We start from the raw sequence: 19914 nt of genomic DNA on the forward strand, positions 1-19914 counted from the left end.
TTTATTTTTAAATAATAGTTATACATAAAATAAAAATATTTTTAAGTACATAATTAATTATCTATAAATAAAAAACAGCTATATATAAAAAGAGAATTAATGTTGAATAAATCTTATTAAATATTTTAGATGACAATTTAATAATATAATGAGCAAATATGACCATAATCATTCAATGTAATTAGAATTTTAATATATTACAAATTAGATAAAATTTTATTAATATTATTAATAATAAAACGTTTAAGATAATAATTTAAAATAATAAATAAATATGATTATTATTTTTTTTGGACAGAATATAAATATGATTATTATTGATAAAAATAAAATTATAAATTATAAATAGATGGATAGATGGATGTAAATTATTATAACAATAAATAAGAGATTATAGTAGACAAGGTAAGCAGCGAAGTAGCCGAAGGAAATTGATGGTAAGTGGTAACCATAAATCAGAGGGCAGAAGCCTAATTTTGACTTTTAACCTTTGCTTTACTTGTAGCGAGAGCCACCTCTTAGCTTAAAATTCTTCTACAACTCCCAACCACCTCCTCCTCCAAGAAAAATCAATTCAACCTCCAAATTCCTGAAAGGAATTGCATAGCAGACTGGACTGCAATAAAAATTCTTCAGAGATCTTGACTCTGTGCGGTTACAGATGGCGTACGTAGACCATGCCTTCTCGATATCGGACGAGGACATCATGATGGAGACATCCTACGCTGTTAACAATCGGCCTCCGTTCAAGGAGATCGGCCTCGCTGTTGCTCTTCTTGTCTTTGGGACACTTGGGATTATCTTGGGTACCTTCATGGCCTACAACAAAGTCGGCGGTGACCGAGGCCATGGTATTTTTCTTTTGCTTTCTTGTAAAACAAACATAAAAGAAGCTTTTATTTCGATTAAGACCAATTAGTTAATTTGTGGGATATGATTCTTTCTCAGGGCTTTTCTTTGCAATACTGGGATGCATATTGTTCATTCCAGGCTTCTATTACACAAGGATTGCCTATTATGCTTATAAGGGATACAAAGGCTTCTCTTTCTCCAACATTCCCCCTGTCTAGAGGAACTCTCCTGCTCCGCCCTATGTACAGAACTTTTTTCATTTTTCTGCTTTCCCTTAAATGTTTCGTGTTCCCTGTTCGGTGTTCAACGTTCTTTCCTTCTTTCTGTATCCACAATAACTTGACTTATATGTTATTTGTTCCATAGTAACATTGTCACCAATAGTCTTGCTTTTGCTGGTTGTTTTGTGACATTATATAATATCTAATCTTACTGTCTACTACTACTACTACTACTGCTTATACCCATGTTCTTATTTTTTATCTCAAGCTGTTGCATTCAGTTTCTGCTTAAGGCCGATCCTATCCTAACTAGTTGCTGGTCTCATGCATTTAGACAATTCCCTTTTATTTTTCATTTCTATTTTTACAATTTTTGTCAGCTGAGGTTGTCATTGTTTGAATGAATAGATGGAGAAGTGTTGAAGGGATGTATTCCTCTCTGCTCATTTGTTTAGCGTATATTAGGCCGCAAATTAGTCTTTTACCCTGTTTTATTGGTTTCACTGTTGTATGATTTTTTGTTTTTGTAGTAACAAGTTAAATCTATGTAAATGTTCATTTAAGGAATCAATGGACATGGATCACTTTGACATGGGATGCTTTAATGTGAAGGCATTCAGTATTATTGGAAGAAATAAGGCTTTAAGGAACATCTTGGTTTGTGGAAAAAGTAGGGATGGTGGGGTGCCAAATGAGAAATTTTGTTAAGTTTTTGGAAATAATTTTTCCTTTTAAAGTGCTTTAGCCATTTTGTATTATTATGTCAAATGTAATGGATGTGAATCTAGAGAGCCTAAAGGAACTAATAGATGCTTGAAATTTGTAGTTCATTTTTTTTATATAAATAGTTCCATCTTTCTTTTCTTCGTTTATTTTCTTGGAAAAAATGTGGTAGAAGTTCCTTGAATTGAAGTAGGAAACCTGTCTCCATTGGCAATAGTAAGAAATGTATCACAACTTAAAAAAGTTTTCCTTCTGAAATTCTTCCTGAATTTCATGAAGAGATGGTAAACATTGTTCTGAATGTAAATTTTGTCTGGAATTTTGGTCTCAAGTGCTTATAAACTTGTGAGCTACTAATGCACTCTTTGTTTATAGTCCTTGCATTTGAGGAACTCCTGTTACCTGCCTTATATGTCATGTAAACTAGAGCTATGATCATTTGATATGCATAAATACCAAATCCATTATCAGTGAATAATTCTTAGTTGCTTTTGTCCCTTAATTTTACTTGCATTTCTATTGGTGCAAATGCAATTAGTCTTGGCTGATAGAAGTGTTAGGTGACTTAAAGGGTCAAATGTGGCTTATTAAACCTTTTGGCAACATGATTTATCTCATAGATGTGGACATGTATACTATTGGGCGTATTTCTTTCCACAAAACATAATTTGTTAGATACAGCACTACCAATTGTTATTGGGTCCAAAGACTTCCACTAATTTGTCATTCTGCTTTCTTTCGGGCAAGCATTGCTTACTAACCCTGATGGTTTATTCTGTCAGCTCTCATCAGCCAATAAACAGTTCTATGGTCTTCTAGGATCTATCTTTATAAACATAGGAACACATACATATGTGCTAATTTCCTTCTGAAATATATACATTCTTAGTTTATATGTGATGCCTTGTGAAGTTTAGCAGAGTTGCACTGCCCATACCACAATATGCCATGTCTCATATAATTGAGTTTTAATCATTTAATTTGTACTGGATTTATCAACCTGTGGTTAGTTGCCAGCATTCTAACTATATCTTTTGCACAATCTGCTGCTGGGGAAGTATGTACTGAAATGCAGATTTATCTGCTTGGCTGAAATATGTTTAGGACATGAAGATGTAGTGGCAGGTTGATACACACATTTATAAAGATAACATGGATTTTTCAATAATTTTACCATTTGCGTAGTCATCCTTTAAGAGGAGTTGTTAACTACTTTCCGGTATTAACAACTACTTTCCGGTATTGACTAGAGAACTAGCATTCCTAATGTTATGTGATCAACAGTTGGACTCTTTCCACCAATTTGCTAGATTTCAGATGGAATCAGCTTCTGTTATGCTTTGGTGTGACTTTTGCCTGACTTAGCTTTACCATCGAGTATTAGCCATGTCACATTTGGGCTTATTAGTATATTATTAGATTGTTGCTCACTGTAATTAATCGTTTGTCTTTTTTTTATTTTTCATGTTATTTTAACACTAGAACCATTTCTTCACTCCTTGTAGCCAAGGGTTTAGTGGAGTTAGTGTTCCTTGCTTGGGCAAGAGGTAGTCCCTCACCATATAGTAATTTGTTACTCGTTTCTTGGGGCTTTCTTAGATTACGAATGGTGTCAAGATTGATTGTGATGGATGAAATACTGGTGGATCGAGGGAGAAAGTTGACTCTAATGGTGGATGAAATGGAAAGGTGAAGGTTAAGAAGGAATGTGTAACGAGTACGAATTTTGTCAAAAGACAATTGTTTGGTGGGATCACTATTAAGGTAATGTGTTGTTTTGGGAACAACAATTAGAAGAGGTTGGGGGATGGTGAAGGGGATGCAAATTGGGGAAAATAAAGAAAGAGACTACAAGGCGGTCAATGGAGCTAAAAGAGTTATTGGTGCTTTGGGGTTTGATTGGTTGGGAACAACCTTCTATGTCGACATGACTTGGGCATCTTTTTGGGTGTAGGTACATGATCTCTTTATTAGATTAATCAAAAGGTACAAATTGTGCGGGGGGGTTGATAGGAGATGTAGAGGAAGTTGATATTGTAGAGGAATAATTCTCATGGGGTAGGTTATTTAGTGTTGAGGAGTAAATGAATGATGCACACTTGTTGGAAAGAGAAACAAAGATGTAGTGGATGATAACGTTTGGGATGATAAATTTTTGTGGGTTATGGTATGAGCTTCTTCCTTAGTTTTCTTTTGTCTTTTGGAAAACTTGGACATAGTGAGAGAGTGTCATGTAGCCATGAAGATAACTTAGAGATGAGGAAGGTTAAATAATGAATATGGTGCTCTGTTGAGGGCTCTGTTTGATTAGAATCAATTAGGACTGTCTGAAACGTATTAATAGCTAGATGATTGTATTATTAGATGATTCAAATGCTTCTGGCAGGTTAAAGAAGGCTGGAAATGTTTAGGATCATGGAGGTGGACAAGAGGAGAGCCAATACAGTATGGTAGTGGTGGATGAAGGGATGGTAGTTGCAAATCTAGAAAGCAATAGAAATGTTGATATGGGTCAATTTTGAAATGGAATCAATGAATGCTGAACATCAAGCTGTAGCTAGAAATTTGGGGATGGTGGTAGTGTGTAATTAGATAACTAATGACAAGATAATGGAAGAGATCAAGGCAATTACCTTTAGAAATATAGAAGCTGAGTATATTAAGGACAGCTAAGTACTTTTATTGCATGAAAGAAGTTGGTTAGGGATTGCCATTTGTAAAACAAACATGTCCAAATTTAGGAAATAAGGTGAGATTAACATGATGGGAGTTGTAAGGGTGAGAGCTGGTATCAGTGGAATGGGGCTTACATGTTTGAATGTGATTGTGATTTACAATTTAATGAAGGGTAATGAGTTGAATGGTGATGGTGCTAAAAGGTCTAGACCTAGTTGGAATATAGAAAAGAAGAGCCAAGGAGCTAGTATTAAGGTAAAAGTTAAAACCAAGATACATATCAAGGTTTGTGTAGAAGAGACATGAAAATAGAAGATTAACATGATGAGAGTAGTAGGGGAGAGCTGGTATTAATGGAATGGGGCTTACATGTTTGAATGTGATTGTGATTTACAATCTAATGAGGGGTAATGAGGTGAATGGTGACGGTGCTAAAAGGTCTACACCTAGTCGGAATATAGAAAAGAAGAGCCAAGGAGTTAATATTAAGGTAAAAGTCAAAACCAAGATACGTGTCAGGGCTTGTGAAGAAGAGACATGAAAATAGGAGAAGATATTCATGACGGGAGGGCATTGGAAGTAATTGAAATTGGCCGATGAGGAGCTTGTGAAGAACTTATGGAAATGGTGGAAGCCAGAATTATCAGGGCTTGTGAAGAAGAGCCATGAAATATGAGAAGATATACATGACGGGAAAACATTGGAAGTAATTGAAATTGGCCGATGAGGAGCTTGTCGAGGAACTTATGGAAATGGTGGTAGCTGGAATATGTTCTGGCTCTGTTGTTTACAACAAGGTGCTTGATGTGGAACTGCTGAGGGCTCAACTACACTTGTGCAGTTAAGAGTTTTTGTTTAAGACTAGGGAAAGTCACACCTGTGCAGATTGCTCACACGAAAGGTGTACATATATTAGAAAAAAACCGTCCTGACCAATATATTAAGCTATGCCAGCAAAACCAAGTTAGGAACAAGGGAAACTTCCTCCAGAAGAAGATGAATTTTGAGTGAACATCCCACTATTGTATGTATAGATGGTCACTGCAAAGTCAAGCAATTCTTACGCTTCAGCCTTCACTCTGTATTTGAATGGCTACTGCATGATAATAACTAATGATCAAGGAGGAACTTATGATCTACTCCCATTATATATGTCGAGGATTTTAAGGACTGAATGTAATGCTTAATTTGGGTATTTTTGTTTATTTACGAAGTTACAGTCGTTTATTTTGAGTTTTTTCCCCTCTAGTTTAACATGTTGAATTTTTATGTTTAGCTTACATAGTTTGTTGAATTCCAGTGGACATTATTAATATTGATTTTAATTTGGAAAGCCAATTGAGATTGAATGGTTTTATCGAGGTTGGTATGGGAATGGCTTGGATTAAAGTGGCGTTTGGTATTTATTTTGTAATGTGATTACAAGTAATATGATTGCAAGCAATGTGATTGTAAAGAAGATAATATTACAATATTTGATAAACAAACAAAATAATAATTAAACTACAGAGAAGATAACATTATAGTGTTTGATTTACAAGTATTTTATTGAGAATATAATATTAATTTTTAAAATTACTCTTATTTATTAAAATGTAAGCTTAATATAATTGTATTTTTTTTATATAATATCATTTCTTAAATATATTTTTAATATCATATATTTTATTTTTTATTATGCTTTTATATATTTTATTTTTATTTTTAATATAATTTTTTATATTATATATTTTATTTTAATTTTTTTTAAAAGGCAATATAAATTGTAGTAGTTTGTTATAAAATAAATATTATAATATAATTTAATTAGGTATATTATAGAGAATGTGTTCTCACTTTTTTCGTGTTAAACACTATCTAAGTGATTTGGCATTTGTATTGATATTTGAGTAAGATTGCTACCTGGGAAGGGGACAAAATATGGAGCCTATGTTTGTTTGTGATTTGCACGAACTAGACTGCTTCCCATGCTTGGTTGCGGGATTTTTCACTTATTTGACAATTTTTTAGGGGCAATGGCATGTAATCTTATTCAAACTTTGTTATTAACACAGATAAAAAGGATGCTGCCTTGTATAATTACAGTTACTTAGTGGAGTAAAATATTTATAACGTAGAAAAATTGATATTTTAAACAAGACATTTGACTTTTTAAGGTTTCTAAAATTGGTCAATGAAATCACATAGTGCCTTTCCAAGATATCAAGTAATGGAAAATATATTTTGCTCAGTACAATAAACAAAAACATTAAAAACCAAAATATAAATTATCGTCGGATTAAATTAAGTTGACAACTCTCACATTGCTGATTTCTTCCCAAAAATAGTCAAATGCAAAATCATAAAACACATTCTTGTACGTTTAAAAGGGTCTCAAGGCATCACCACCTAATCATATAAACTTTGTAAGAAGCGTATGCTGTTAGGCTTCATGGAAGGAAAAATTACAACGTGCTGACTTTAAAATCTATCCTGGATAAAACAGTGAGCCTTAAAGCTTAATTCAATGCTTGAGCTTGAAGTCCACTTTATTAATTGAGCTGGAGGCTCAATTCTTTAATTGGATTAGTAGGTTAAATTGCTAATTTGAGGTTGAAGTTTTATCCCATCCTAACCTGGTTCAAACCCATCCCTCATCTCCCCTAATCTTGATCAACATTCATCTTAAAAATTTTCTATCTAAATCTACAAGTTCAAAGGGTATAAAACCCCCGCCCAAAGATAGAGAAAAACAAAAGGAAAAGCGAAGAAAAATTGAAGAAATCAGTAAAAAGGAAAAAACAAGCTTTTTTCTTTTTGAAATTTTTGAGTGTTTTGGTTTGGTTAGATCTGGAGAGATTTAGGCTTTTTTTTTTTTTTTGAAAAAATGGCTCCCATTGAAGTAAAGGGGGGATCGAAAGGAAGAAACCAGTGTATTTTTGGCAAAATATAGTGTCGATGAGTGAGGAGCGGCGGTCAACACAAACATAAGCAATGGTCCGGGTCAGAGAGGGCAAAAAACGAGGGAAAGAGGGAAGAGGATTGCTTTTTATGCACTAATCATAATGACATTGTTTCGAGGGAACCCTTAAAGCCCCAAAACTACGTTGTTTTGTTAAAGAGAAAAGAGAAAAATTTATGCTTCCACTAGCTTGCTTTCTTTGTTTCATGTCCATACAACATATTCATTTGAGAAGAGATTTGTTAGTGAAAAATCGTCAAATAAAGGCTCTTGAATCCCCGTCAATGTGCTGGAAGGATTTTGAGAACTTACTTTTTTATAATGCATGTAATAATGCGACATCCTATTGATAGTGATGGTAATATAAGGTTCCAAAAATAGCTCAGTCACCAAAAAATCAAGTACAGTCCACTCATATAGCACCCGTTCACGAGCCAAAGTAATGATGAACAATCAACTCCAATGGATAAAATGGAGAAAGTTCAAAGCGAAATAAGAGAACGATTGACCAAGATGCTGGAGTTAATGATGAATGTGAACAAAATCAAGGGAGCTATGGGAGAATCCCTTGCTCAAAAGAGTCACCAACTGTAATAAAACAAAAGTTTGACACAAGAACTACCATATCTGCTCAGATTTTCTTCGCCTCACGCACAATCATCCCATGGTGTACGTCTCCAAACAATGCCTCCTATTACGACATGCCCATGCTTATGCCAACATGCAGCCTCCTATGGATTCACAACAATGTTCATTTGGGAGTAAATATGACTAAACCACTCCATGTGCCAGTTTCTTGGTAGTGCCCTCTACCATGAACAAATTTGAAGCCATGGTGTTAATAAAAGCCCCCACTATATGTTCAGTTACCACTATGTTACTGAACATGAGTCCTTGCTTGAGCTAATCATTTGGTATTTGTTAGATAAATAAACTTAAAGTAAACTGACAAGGGGGGAAGGGGTTGAATTGGTTATCAAATAAAATCCCTTTTTTAAAGCAAAATAATATGAATATTTAAAAACAGAATTGTAAAAGCAGATTATAAGCTAAGCAAAGAAAACGCATAAAGTCAAGAGTACTTAGCCAAGTTTTATAGAGGTTCGGCCCTTTGATGCTTACACCTCCTTTGATAGCACAAGGAGTTTGAATCCACTATCAACTACTTTTGCAACATAGGTTAAAGCACAACCTTTACAAGCTCAATTACCTTTCAAGGATCAAGTACAACCTCCACAAAAGTCACCGCCTTTTTAGGATCAAGTACAACCTTTACAACCAACTACTTTTTAAGGGTCAAACACAACCTCTCAACTTTTTTAATAGATAAATAACCAAACTTTACCTTTTCAAGAGGTAAAACCTTTAACATTACCTTTTGCTTAGAGGTGTAACCAACAACAATGGATTTTAGAGATTGTATGAATCTTAAGACCTTTAACAAGGCTGATAAGCAATCTAAGTACAAAAAGATAAGAGATTTATGAGAGATAAGGACTAATAAAGGAATGTTTCAACTCAGAAATTTATAATGATGAAGAAAGGAATGATCTTGCTATGATTTCTACTCTTTTCAGAATCAAAGGAAGGATTTTTCAGCTTTTCTTGCTTTTTACTCTCTACTCAGTTTGTCTTCTTTTTTTTTGCTCTTTTTTCTCTTTTCTCTCTTCTTCTTTCTCATTTAAGCTTTTTCAGTAGGCATTTATAGGCCTTGAGAGAATTTACCTATTAGGGTAAATTTGAAATGATTTTTTGAAAGTTTAAGACAATTGGATCAAGTCTGTCGTATTGGAAGAATTGATTCTTCCATACTGAGAATTGATATCTATCTTAATTTAGAACTTGACAAAATCAATTCTTTGTTCATAAGGTATTGGTTCTTCATGTTATTCCTAAAGTTTGGAACCTTTTGTAACTTGAGAATCATTTCTTTCTTCTTGAGATGTTGATTCTTTCTAAACTTTGTTCAAAAGTAGCACCTTTATAATTTTTCAAAAATTGAATTCTTCTTTCACCAAGTGTCGATTCTTCATTGTAGTTAGGCACCAAAATTTGAATTTGAACTTGATCTTTGACCCCCCAATCTTATCCATTTGTTCCATCTCTTTCTTCTTCTCAAAGTTTTTGATTTTTGTCTTTGGTGCTCTAAGAACCAATATCTTTTTGTCTTCTTGAGATTTTTGTCTTTGAACCCCCAATCGATTTTTTGTCTTTAGACTTGTGCTTGTTGACTCTTTCTTCTTTATGCCTTTTGTTTTCCTATAATCGATTCTTGCCTTTTGAGTTGTCGATTTTTACCTGCTCTAATAGCTTTTGTATTTTCCAAAATTGACTTTTCCTTTCAGAAAATCGATTTCTCTTATAAAAAGAAAATAAATTTTGCTTTCTGTATAATGGAGAATCGATTCTTTACTTTCAAAAGGTTGATTCTTGAGGTTGGTAGTTTAAAGTTCGAATTTGTCTAAAAGCATTTTTCTTCGTATAATCAACTTCAAAACTCTTGATGATTTTCTTCAAGTTTAGAAACATTTTCTAGCATTTCCAAAGCATATTTAGATCAATCAATTTTGTCATTTCAAAATCAAGGTGAAGCTAACAACATTGATTGTGCCTAGCACCACAAATCCAAGCTTTGTAGCTTTCATATCTTGGTCATTCTCTGTAACACTCCCAATTTTTTGATGTAAACTAAGAATGATTTATCAAATATGTAGAGTCTTGAAGACTTTGATGATAGGATATGAATGCCTAGTGTTTAAGATTGTACATAAGAGTGTACATATTGACACTTAGGTAAAACTTTGAGGAAATATGTGATAAATCTCATAATTTGAGCTTTTTTATTAAGATTTGATGTTATGTTTATGAGTTTGTGTATGGGATTAATTTAAATGGATGATATAAGGTGTAATATCAACTAAGAATAATATTGGAATGTTAAACGTGGACTTTTGGAGTTTTTGGGAAGCTTAGAACTGTCTATAGGGGTGAAAATATCGATACATACCAAAATGTATCGATACATTCATGGCAGGATGAACAACAAAGGCCCCAAGAAGAATATTTTATTGATACATTTGAAAATGTATCGATAGATTTGGCCAAAGATGAACATGTATAGACACATTGTCCAAATGTATCGATACATTTGAAGTAGAAAACACCTAAGGCCATTCTGCCTGAAATGTATCTATACATTCATTCTAAATTAGGGCAAATGTATTGATACGTTGCCAAAATGTATCGATACATCAAAGAGGATAGGCAAAAATGGAAAGGGGATTTCGAGCCATTTCGCCTAACCCTTTCTCTCAACTTTTTCTCTCCCTTTCTCTTTTTAGAAACCTGAAACCCTAAGGCCTCAAACTAATTTTTAAAGTGATTTAAGGGTATTTGGAGCTTGGGAAACCATTTTGGAGGTAAGATTTAATGTTTTTACTGATTATTTTCTAATTTAATCGGTTAAATGCTAAGATATTTGATTTTCTCCAAATTTGGTGATTTTTCTCTTTGGCTTGGATTGGGGAATTTGGAGCTAAGACTCATGCAATCTAATTTCTAAGGTATGTGTTTAGCTCATTAATGAAGGATTTGAGCTTAAATAGTTAGATTGCTAAGATTAGTTAATTGTGTGAAAAGTTGGCTTTTTTTAAAAGCCAACAATAATTAATTTTTCGATGTTCTGATGTGTTTGATGGGGGAAACATAGTTAAATTAACTTATTGGCAAGCTAGACGATGATTGGAGGTTAAGGATCAGAGCTTGGCTAGGAGTGCCTCTTATTGTCACTGTGAGTGGGTTTAGTTTAATATGCATGTAATGCATGACACATGAAAAATGCGTTGCACTAGTAAAGACAGCCCAATAAGTTCAAAGGCCTAAAGCAAAATATTCAAATGAGACTTTTTTTTATTGAAGTTAAAAAAATTATTAAAATTTTATTCTTCTAACTTTTTGAGATGTAAAATTTTTAATTAAACTTATATAATCAAGTTCTTCTAATATTTCTTTTTCGATTGATAATATATCCAATCCATTTAATCTTTCTTGAGACATTGTTCATTTTAAATAAGATTTTATTAATGTTAGTTTTAAAAAACTTCTTTCTCCTAAAGCAACACTTACTGGAATTGTTAATATTATTCTAAAAGCAATATATGCATTTGAAAAAAAATCAAGTCTTCTTTTATGATTAAGTATGTCAATTGGACTATTTTCTTTCTGTATAATTTCTTTTAAAATTTTTAACTCTGAAAATAAATATAAACCATCAATATCAGAATAATTGTTATATTTTAAGGAACATTCAAGATTAAAGCAATATTCTTTCAAAATATTATCATCTAAAGACTTCAACTTTTTACCGTTAAATAAAAAACCAAAAATATTTTCATGTATCTTAAATTGTTCAAATTTACTTTGAAGTGAAAAGATTGCTTGAATAACTAGATTCATATTTTCGATTTGACATGAGGTTCAAATATATTTAACTATTATAATTATCTTATATTTTTTAAATGGCTAATATAAAATCAACAATCAAAATTTCTAATTCAAATAAATCAACTATCACATAAAATAAAAATAATATAACAATATAATATAAACTCTAAATTAAAGTAAAAAAATCTGTAAAGATTAGAACAATAGTATATAATTGTTGAATGCTTATTGCAAACCGCAAATGAGGCTCACAACTTTATGTAGATAATAAAAGAACAGACTTCTTGTGTATTTTTTGGAGAAAAATTGAAGTTCAAGGAAGAAAGAGCAAATGAGAAAGGAAGATTTTAAAAGTAGATATTATACATTGAAAAAAAATAATTGGTTTTACATATAGGAAAAAAAATAGCTGTTGAAAATTATTAAATGCGTTGACTGAAAATAAGAGAAATAAGTGAGAAATAAATAGCTATTGGAGATGATTAAATACATATGACTTTTAGTTTACTGAAAATAAGAGAATATAGTTGAGAATTAATAGCATTCTAGAGATAATGAAGTAATAAAAAATTAAAATTTATTAAGCACATAATTAAAAAAGTGAAAGAACAAATAATTTTATTAATTATTTTTTACTTTTATATTTTTTTAATTTTTATATATTTTAATATAATTAATTATATTATAATTATTATAATATTATCAATCTTTCTTAAAATTGGGACCTCCCCAAATTGGGGGCCTAAAGCCCTTGCTTGGGTGGCTTCACCAAAGGGCCGGCCCTGTGCACTAGTATTAGAATGAAATATGTATGCCTAGACAAATGAACCTAGGCTAGAGAACAATATATGTATATGTGAATTGTGTGTGATTGTGCTATGATGTGAGCCACATGGGTGGTTTATTTTATGTGTGCCTAAACTAGGACATCTAAAGGCTACGATGAACCCCTAGGAATAGATTACTTAGGTGAATGATATGTTGAGATCATTTGATTGAATGATGCCTTGGAGACTTAGAGGCTCTTAGAACCTAATCGAGCTTAAGACGATTAAAGCTCTTAAATGTGAATTGAGGTTTGATAAGGAAATTGTGAATGATAAGACATAATGGCTTTTATTTATGGATTTGTGTTTCTATCTGAGAAATGAATTTTGGACGTTGATCTGATTTGAGGTTGAGTGGATTTTTGTCCCTTTGTGACAATTTGTGTGCTTGTAGGGATGGTGGTAAGCAGGGATGGTGGCACTAATCTCCCTTGTGATTCCTACTTGCAATGCTTTGATACCATCTGTTGAGACTACTCTAGGTGATGCCGATGTCAGGAGTTTACTCTAGTCAGTGATTTGTTTTTCGCTAGCTGCTTAGGCGTTGTGCATGATCTGTTCTTCGTCTATTACTTTGGCACATGCGTGATTTGTTCCTCACCTGTTGCTTCAGCATGTGCGTGATCTGTTTCTCCACTAGTTGTCCATTGAGCGTGATCTGACTATGTCCAACATAGGAACACTCGTTGATTTGATTTGTATATGATGTGAGACAGCCATGGAGAGGCTTAAATAAAGGTAATATGATTATGATCTGATACTCTGGCTACTAGAGTGTGTCGTGAAGAATGATTTGAATAATTTTTGATGGCTTCGAGGGTAAGCCTAATGATATGTGTGATGATCTTTTAAGACATTGAGGATGATGATATGCCCTCATATTGAAAATTTAGGGATAATGATATGACTTGTACTTGGAGATGTTTGTTGGAACATTTAGTTGCCTCGAAGGTGCATTATTTTATATGTGTATTTTATATAAACACATATGATTTTGTTTATCTACACCACTCATTGAGTATTATAGTACTCACCCATTTGTATACCATGTGTAGATAAATAGGCCATAAAGCTTTGTGGTAAAAGTCATCCAATGATAGACCAATTTTGGCATCTGGTAGGTTATCCATTTTGGTCACACCGTTGAGTCAGTTAAAGTTTTTCGCTGTAAATAATGTGTGTAGGCACTGAGTACCATGTTATACCATACGTAAGGGTTGTTATGTACGCGTTTTGATTAGTCAATGAATGGTCTTTGACCATTTCGTGTAAACTATGTGCTAGGGATAATGTATTTGTGTTTGTGTTTGAATTTAATATGAATATTTGATTATTAAATTCCTTAGCTTGTGTTATATGATTTTGGACTCTAAGGCTTACTCAAGTTTAGTGGGCTTGTCTGCTGGGCTCGTGTGTTGGTCATGGCCCTCGGATTTGAGTCATGACAAAGTTGGTATCAGAGCATCTAGGTCAGAGAGTCCTAGGTGAAATTATGTCTGTCAGCAGAGTGTTAGGGATTTGTGTAGAGTCTTGTTCATGGTTGGTGATTGTAGCACTAATTATGAACAAGAGGCTCCATGAACTCCCAAAGTTTTAGGAAGCCTACCCTTTGGATTTTGGAATTTTGATTATGAACATGGTTTTGCTTCGTCTTAGTACAAGATGCCTCCTAAGACTAAAGCTGCCTCGAGGGCCACAGAAGAGCAGGATGCTTGGAATAAGTTTATGGAACCACCACGAGTGTCCACATTAAAGAGCTGTGGTAGTAGTAAAGGAACGAGACACACTCGAAATGTGAAACCAAGTTATATGTACATTAGTGAGTAGAATATGGGAATCGGGGATGATTACCCTACAAGAGAAAGTGTCACCCTAAAGGATTTGGCAGTAGGGTTGCAAAGTGTTGCTCATGAATTTGCTGAGTTCCGCAATAGAAGTGAGGTACCATCTGAGAAATGGGTTGATTTTAGTTCGTAAGATTCAGATTATGTGCCTTAGTGTAAACACTAGAGAGAGGTTATTGAGGTTACTTGGATCAATTTTAAGAAGTTAAAGGCCCCGTTTTTTTACTGGTTTTAATGGGGAAGAAGATCCACAGAGATTTTTCAAAGACATGGAATGTATTAGTTTGGCTTTAGGATACTCCACACATTGGTCAGTGGAATTGGTGGGTTGTAGACTGAAAGATGTGGCCAGAATCCGGTTTATCACACGTAAGAAAAGTATACCATCAAGGTCATCTCCAATCACACGGGAGGAATTTATCCAAGCTTTTCTAGATTGTTTTTTTCCTAAAAGTGTGAGAGACGCAAAGGCACAAGAGTTTGAGACTCTTAGACAGATCCACTTGTTGGTCCCAATAATATGTGCTAGAGGGGGGGTGAATAGCACAATTTGGCTCTTTCAAATATTGTATCAAAGTCTAGATAAGGGCGAGACAAATGAAGGAAAGAAAATGAAACAAAACAGAGTAAATAAGAGACAGCAGAATTTAAAGTGGTTTGGTCCAAGACCTACATCCACTATCTTGATTATTCAACAAAGAATTTTCCCAACAAATCCACTAAGAACTAGTGAAATTCACAAGCTTTCACCAAGCTTTACAATGGCTTTTACTAGGCTCAGCCAAAACCTTTTACACTAGTTTTTCACGGGCTAAACTAAAACCTAACAACTAACTTTTGAAGGCTAAGTTAGAACCTTAACACTTTCAAGCAATCCTAGCTTGAAACAATCACTTAGAGTGACTCCCTCACTCTAAGAATATAAGAAAGAGAAGTAAAAGAAAGTACCTATGATCACAACTTAATCTAAATGGTACAAGGTTGAGTGCAGAATACAAGTACAAAGAATGGGCGTTAAGGTGCAGCAGGATACAAGAGAGATTTTCTGGTTTTTCAGCTCTTATATGACTCAAATCTCTTTAATCATTCTAAAAACTAGTTTCCAACTGTTGGAAGACCTTTTTATACTTGGAGAAACATTTTTGATGGAAGTTTGACAGTTTTTTAACCGTTGGAGACAATTGGGAGTCGGTTCTAGCCGTTACTCTGTCTTTTAGTGCAGATTTCAAAACTTGCAGGCAGAATGCTCTTAGTTGACTAACTGATATCTTGGTCGACTAAGTTGTCTCTGTTTTCTGCCCCTGTGTTTGGCAGTCCTAGCAGTGCACACTTAGTCGACTAACCCATTTCTTGGTCGACTAAGTTGGTTCTGTCTTGAAGTCCAAATTTTGGCAGTAACTTCTTAGTCGACTAACTCACATCTTGGTCGACTAAGTTGATTCTGTTTCTCAATATTCTTCAGCCCGCCATTTCTCCAATTTAAATTTTAGTCAACCAACATTCTTCATTATTTAACCAAAGTCTTTTCATTTTGTTGATCAATCATTTTTCTTCATTTTCATGATTTTTGATACGCACATTTGAAATGTTGATTTATTATTTCCATATGACTTTTTGTCCTGCATACATAGGTAGAAATGTTAGACCCAAATGAAATGGGAATGTTTTATTATCATCAAAAACTAATGGAGCCAATAATCTCTCTCTTTTTGATAATGACAAAACATTCATTGATTAACAACATAGTGTCCTTTAATTCTTTTTAGTTTCTGCAGAAAATGAGGATTGTTCCCCCTAAGTAAGTGCTCCCCCTTAGTGTGTGCATATTTTGCTTATTCATTTCAGCAGATTTTATTCAAAAAAAAATGTCACTATAAATTCAGAGTGTATACGTCACAACCCGAAACTCCCATCGAGCCCATGACAATCGTCGCGACGTCCCGATGACACTCATTACCCGAAATGTTGATCGGAACCCCGTAAGGCTTAGCATCAACTTCTGCATCTCCCCGGTGAGCAACAGTTATTAAATCTCGCATTTCAAGAAATCATAAGTCGTTTCCAAATCAAAACAATATAATATTATTTTCTGGCTCATAGGGGCATTTTCATCATTTTTCTTCAAAAATATCGAAACCTGCCAAAAACATGGTGTGTGGGTGAAAACACATGTTTCATACGTACTTTAAAGTAGATAATTGAAGTATAAAATTACTTTTACAGTGACACTAGGCTTGCAACTAACTAATAAGGTGTGAGTCTGTGAACCTACAATTTTGTTGATGCAAGGCTAACTGAAGTCTTTGATGCAATCGGCTATTTACTGGCTGCCCCGAGCTTGAGATGTAGGGAATTAAGGGTGGTGAGATTATAAAATCCCAATGAGTAAATAGATACCATCTAAACCATCTAAAGTCGAGTAAATATAGACAAATAAGATATTCCATTCCAGTATGTTTTTCATAACATCAATAATCAATTTACTCAAATAATCAACTTGGCTTATGTATTTCACAAAACTTGGCTCCTACAAAAATCATTCCCGGGGATGCCTTGGCCTAAGCATCTGATCAAGACCGCCAAGGCTATTCAGTGTAGTACACACGTGAACATATTTTTACATTTGAAAATCTAGCCATGCCTTGGTGTTGGCTGAGTCTTACTCTCACATGGCAGTCCATGTGAAGTGCACTCAAATCTTTACCTCTAGAAACACCCTCCACATAGCTCTCCGATCGAGGTAAGGTATATCTGATTCTGTGCCCCCTTTCATAGGTTGGTCCACAGAACCTCCTCTGTAGGAATTATGGATTATTTTATCAACCACCTGATTTATAAAATCTTTATCTGCATGACATGGCAATTTATCTCAACCTAGCTTCTCAAAGTTGAATACACAGTACAAATAATTCTAACACTAAAAATCAGTTTAGCCATTCATGCTCATATATTGTCGTAAACCATTCAAATTAAAACCATAAATTTACAACACATCAAGTGGTCTCCAATTACTCTATTTTCAAAACCATAATTCAATTTTCAGACAATTGATAAAATCATATTATTTAAACACATTTTACTTATAAAACATAAGGATTTACCATTTAACTCATTTTTCATAAAATCACAAAAACGAATAAAAACTACTTTAGATAATTAAGACGATAGTAAGGTTACTCACAGTATCAGGAGTATAAATACTCCTAATCTCGGTCTTTGGTGTAATCTCTTTATCCTTATCAAATAGCTCACCACCTATACATCACACATGACACAAAATTCAATAATTTGTGTCAATTTGTCATAAACTATTTCAGGCTCTCTAAATCTAAATGAATGCATGTGATGGGGTGCAAAATGTTCGATTAATCGCTTAAATGTGATATTCGACCTAAGTCACATTATACTCGGTCTAATAGGCTAAAATCTCCAATTTAACTCCAAATCAATTCTTCTCACTTTCTACACTCCAATTATACCTAAATTACCTCAGTGACTATGAATGAGATTCCATTTATCAGTCCCAGGTCAATAATCACACAAGTCTATACGTTGAGCAAAAATTCAGATTTTTACACCAAAATTTCTCATTTAATTTCTAGCCTCACCAAACATCAAATATCACCAAAATATCATGAAATATCATCAATTTCAGCCACAATATCCTCCCTAGAAAATTCGACCAATGAAGAACACATAAGGAATGGGTGATTTTCAAGCTTGATTCTTACACTAAACACCATAAATCATTGAAAACATCCATATAACTTAAAATCCAACCAAACCATCACCAAACTTTCTCTCTCTAAAATTCGGCCTTCATGGGTTTCATCATGCCAACTCAATTTTCAGCCATGAAAATAAGAAAATAAAGCATGGGTATGCTAGATCTCAAGAAAAAATTGAAAAATCATACCTTATCTTACTTGATTCCTTGAAATTTCCATAATTTTTCTTGAAATTCTCTTATCTAGGGTTTGTTCTAGTTTTTCCTTTCTTTTCTTTTGTCTTGATCGAATATGGAGAAAAAGAATGGGATAATATGGGCCGATTTTTGTAGAAAATAATAAAATATTCTTGTTTGACACGTGTCACATGCTTATTAGTCCATTTTCTTTTTTTTTATACTTTAATAATTATGCTTCCATTCTCCACCACATGACTAGTCAAAGGTCAAAATGAGAATAAGAGAAGACCATGTGCTAGACAAGTGTCCTAGTGGTGGAAAATTACAACTTTGCCCTTAGGGTGGCAAAATTACCATTTTACCCTTATACTCCAAATTATACCGAAATTAAATTTTTTTCACTTCTAAACCTCAAATCATACTCCAATACTCAAATCATGCTCCAATAAGTCAAATGGGGCCAAAAAAATCTTTTCTAAAATTCTCATTTTGTCTCTAGGTGGCAAATGACCATTTTGCCCCNATTTTGCCCTTGATAGTGAAAATTTTGATTTGACTCCAAATTAATTCTCGAACTTCAAATCACCATTTTAAGCCATTCCTTGACTGTAAAAATTTGAATTTTACCTTAAAATCCCTATTTGACCTAGTTCGAGGCTTAGATCAACTTTATTGTACCTCTAGGTACAGTACCGACTTTTGTCAATTTTTCGGGGCTCTCCTAGTATGTAAACATGCTATCCATCACATGTATATCATGACAAGTATTTTATAAGGTCAGGTTTTACAGTATATATATATATATATTGACAGTTTCTCATCAATATTTCAGCAATTTCTGTCAACAGCCTATTGTTATACAATTTTGTCTATATTGTTCATTATTCACCTGATATACTATATACAACATCCATATCCATCCATAACTATAATTCATGCTAAACATCAGTAATTAGTATACAAATCTCAACATCAATGCAATGATAGACTTTTATCACCAGTAGTTAAAATGTCATAAGTAGCCGGATATCAGCAGGCATTCAATTATCAGCATCGAAGTACTATAAACATATCAGCAAAATACCATATGCTTCTATAAAAATATCAACAACAAAATTACAGTTAAGTGTTTGATTACCATAATGGCATAACCAGTAGGAAAACAAAAACAATAGTTAATATTCCTATAATGCCCCTTGTTCATTTTTGATAATTCTTGGTACCTCTACCCTAACATTTTTTTAATTTATTCTCTAGTTCCTACACCCTTAGTTTTTCCATTATCCTCCCCTTTTTTGTCAGTATCAAATCAAGGGGTTTCTAGTCATTTAAGGTGTCAGAAGGTGAGGATTCAGTGCCATAAAAAGGATTTAGAGGAAAATAAGAGGGTTCTCTTAAAGGTGATGATTTTTTAAGGGAAGGTTCTGGTGAGGATTTGTTAGAGACATTGACTGGATCCTGAGAAGAAGAGACTGAAGCT

The 19914-nt window shown here is 33.6% G+C and overlaps 1 protein-coding gene and 1 long non-coding RNA gene across 2 annotated transcripts; one reads left to right on the forward strand and one right to left on the reverse strand.

The window, feature by feature from the left end:
- The first annotated feature begins 425 nt into the window (after nt 1-425).
- On the forward strand, nt 426-1306 carry LOC18589423 (transmembrane protein 230). The gene is made up of 2 exons (XM_018129751.1): nt 426-851; nt 949-1306. Exons 1-2 carry the CDS (start codon nt 662-664, stop codon nt 1068-1070), a joined length of 312 nt encoding a protein of 103 aa, XP_017985240.1. The 5' UTR covers nt 426-661; the 3' UTR covers nt 1071-1306.
- A 15645-nt stretch (nt 1307-16951) lies between these two features.
- On the reverse strand, nt 16952-18483 carry LOC108663860. The gene is made up of 3 exons (XR_001929963.1): nt 18444-18483; nt 17709-17782; nt 16952-17322 (listed from the first exon to the last, which is right to left on the reverse strand). It is a non-coding gene; the product is annotated as an uncharacterized LOC108663860 (long non-coding RNA).
- Between the last annotated feature and the right edge of the window lie 1431 nt (nt 18484-19914).

The sequence above is a fragment of the Theobroma cacao genome, unplaced genomic scaffold (genome assembly GCF_000208745.1).
Source record: "Theobroma cacao cultivar B97-61/B2 unplaced genomic scaffold, Criollo_cocoa_genome_V2, whole genome shotgun sequence".
NCBI lineage: Eukaryota > Viridiplantae > Streptophyta > Magnoliopsida > Malvales > Malvaceae > Theobroma > Theobroma cacao.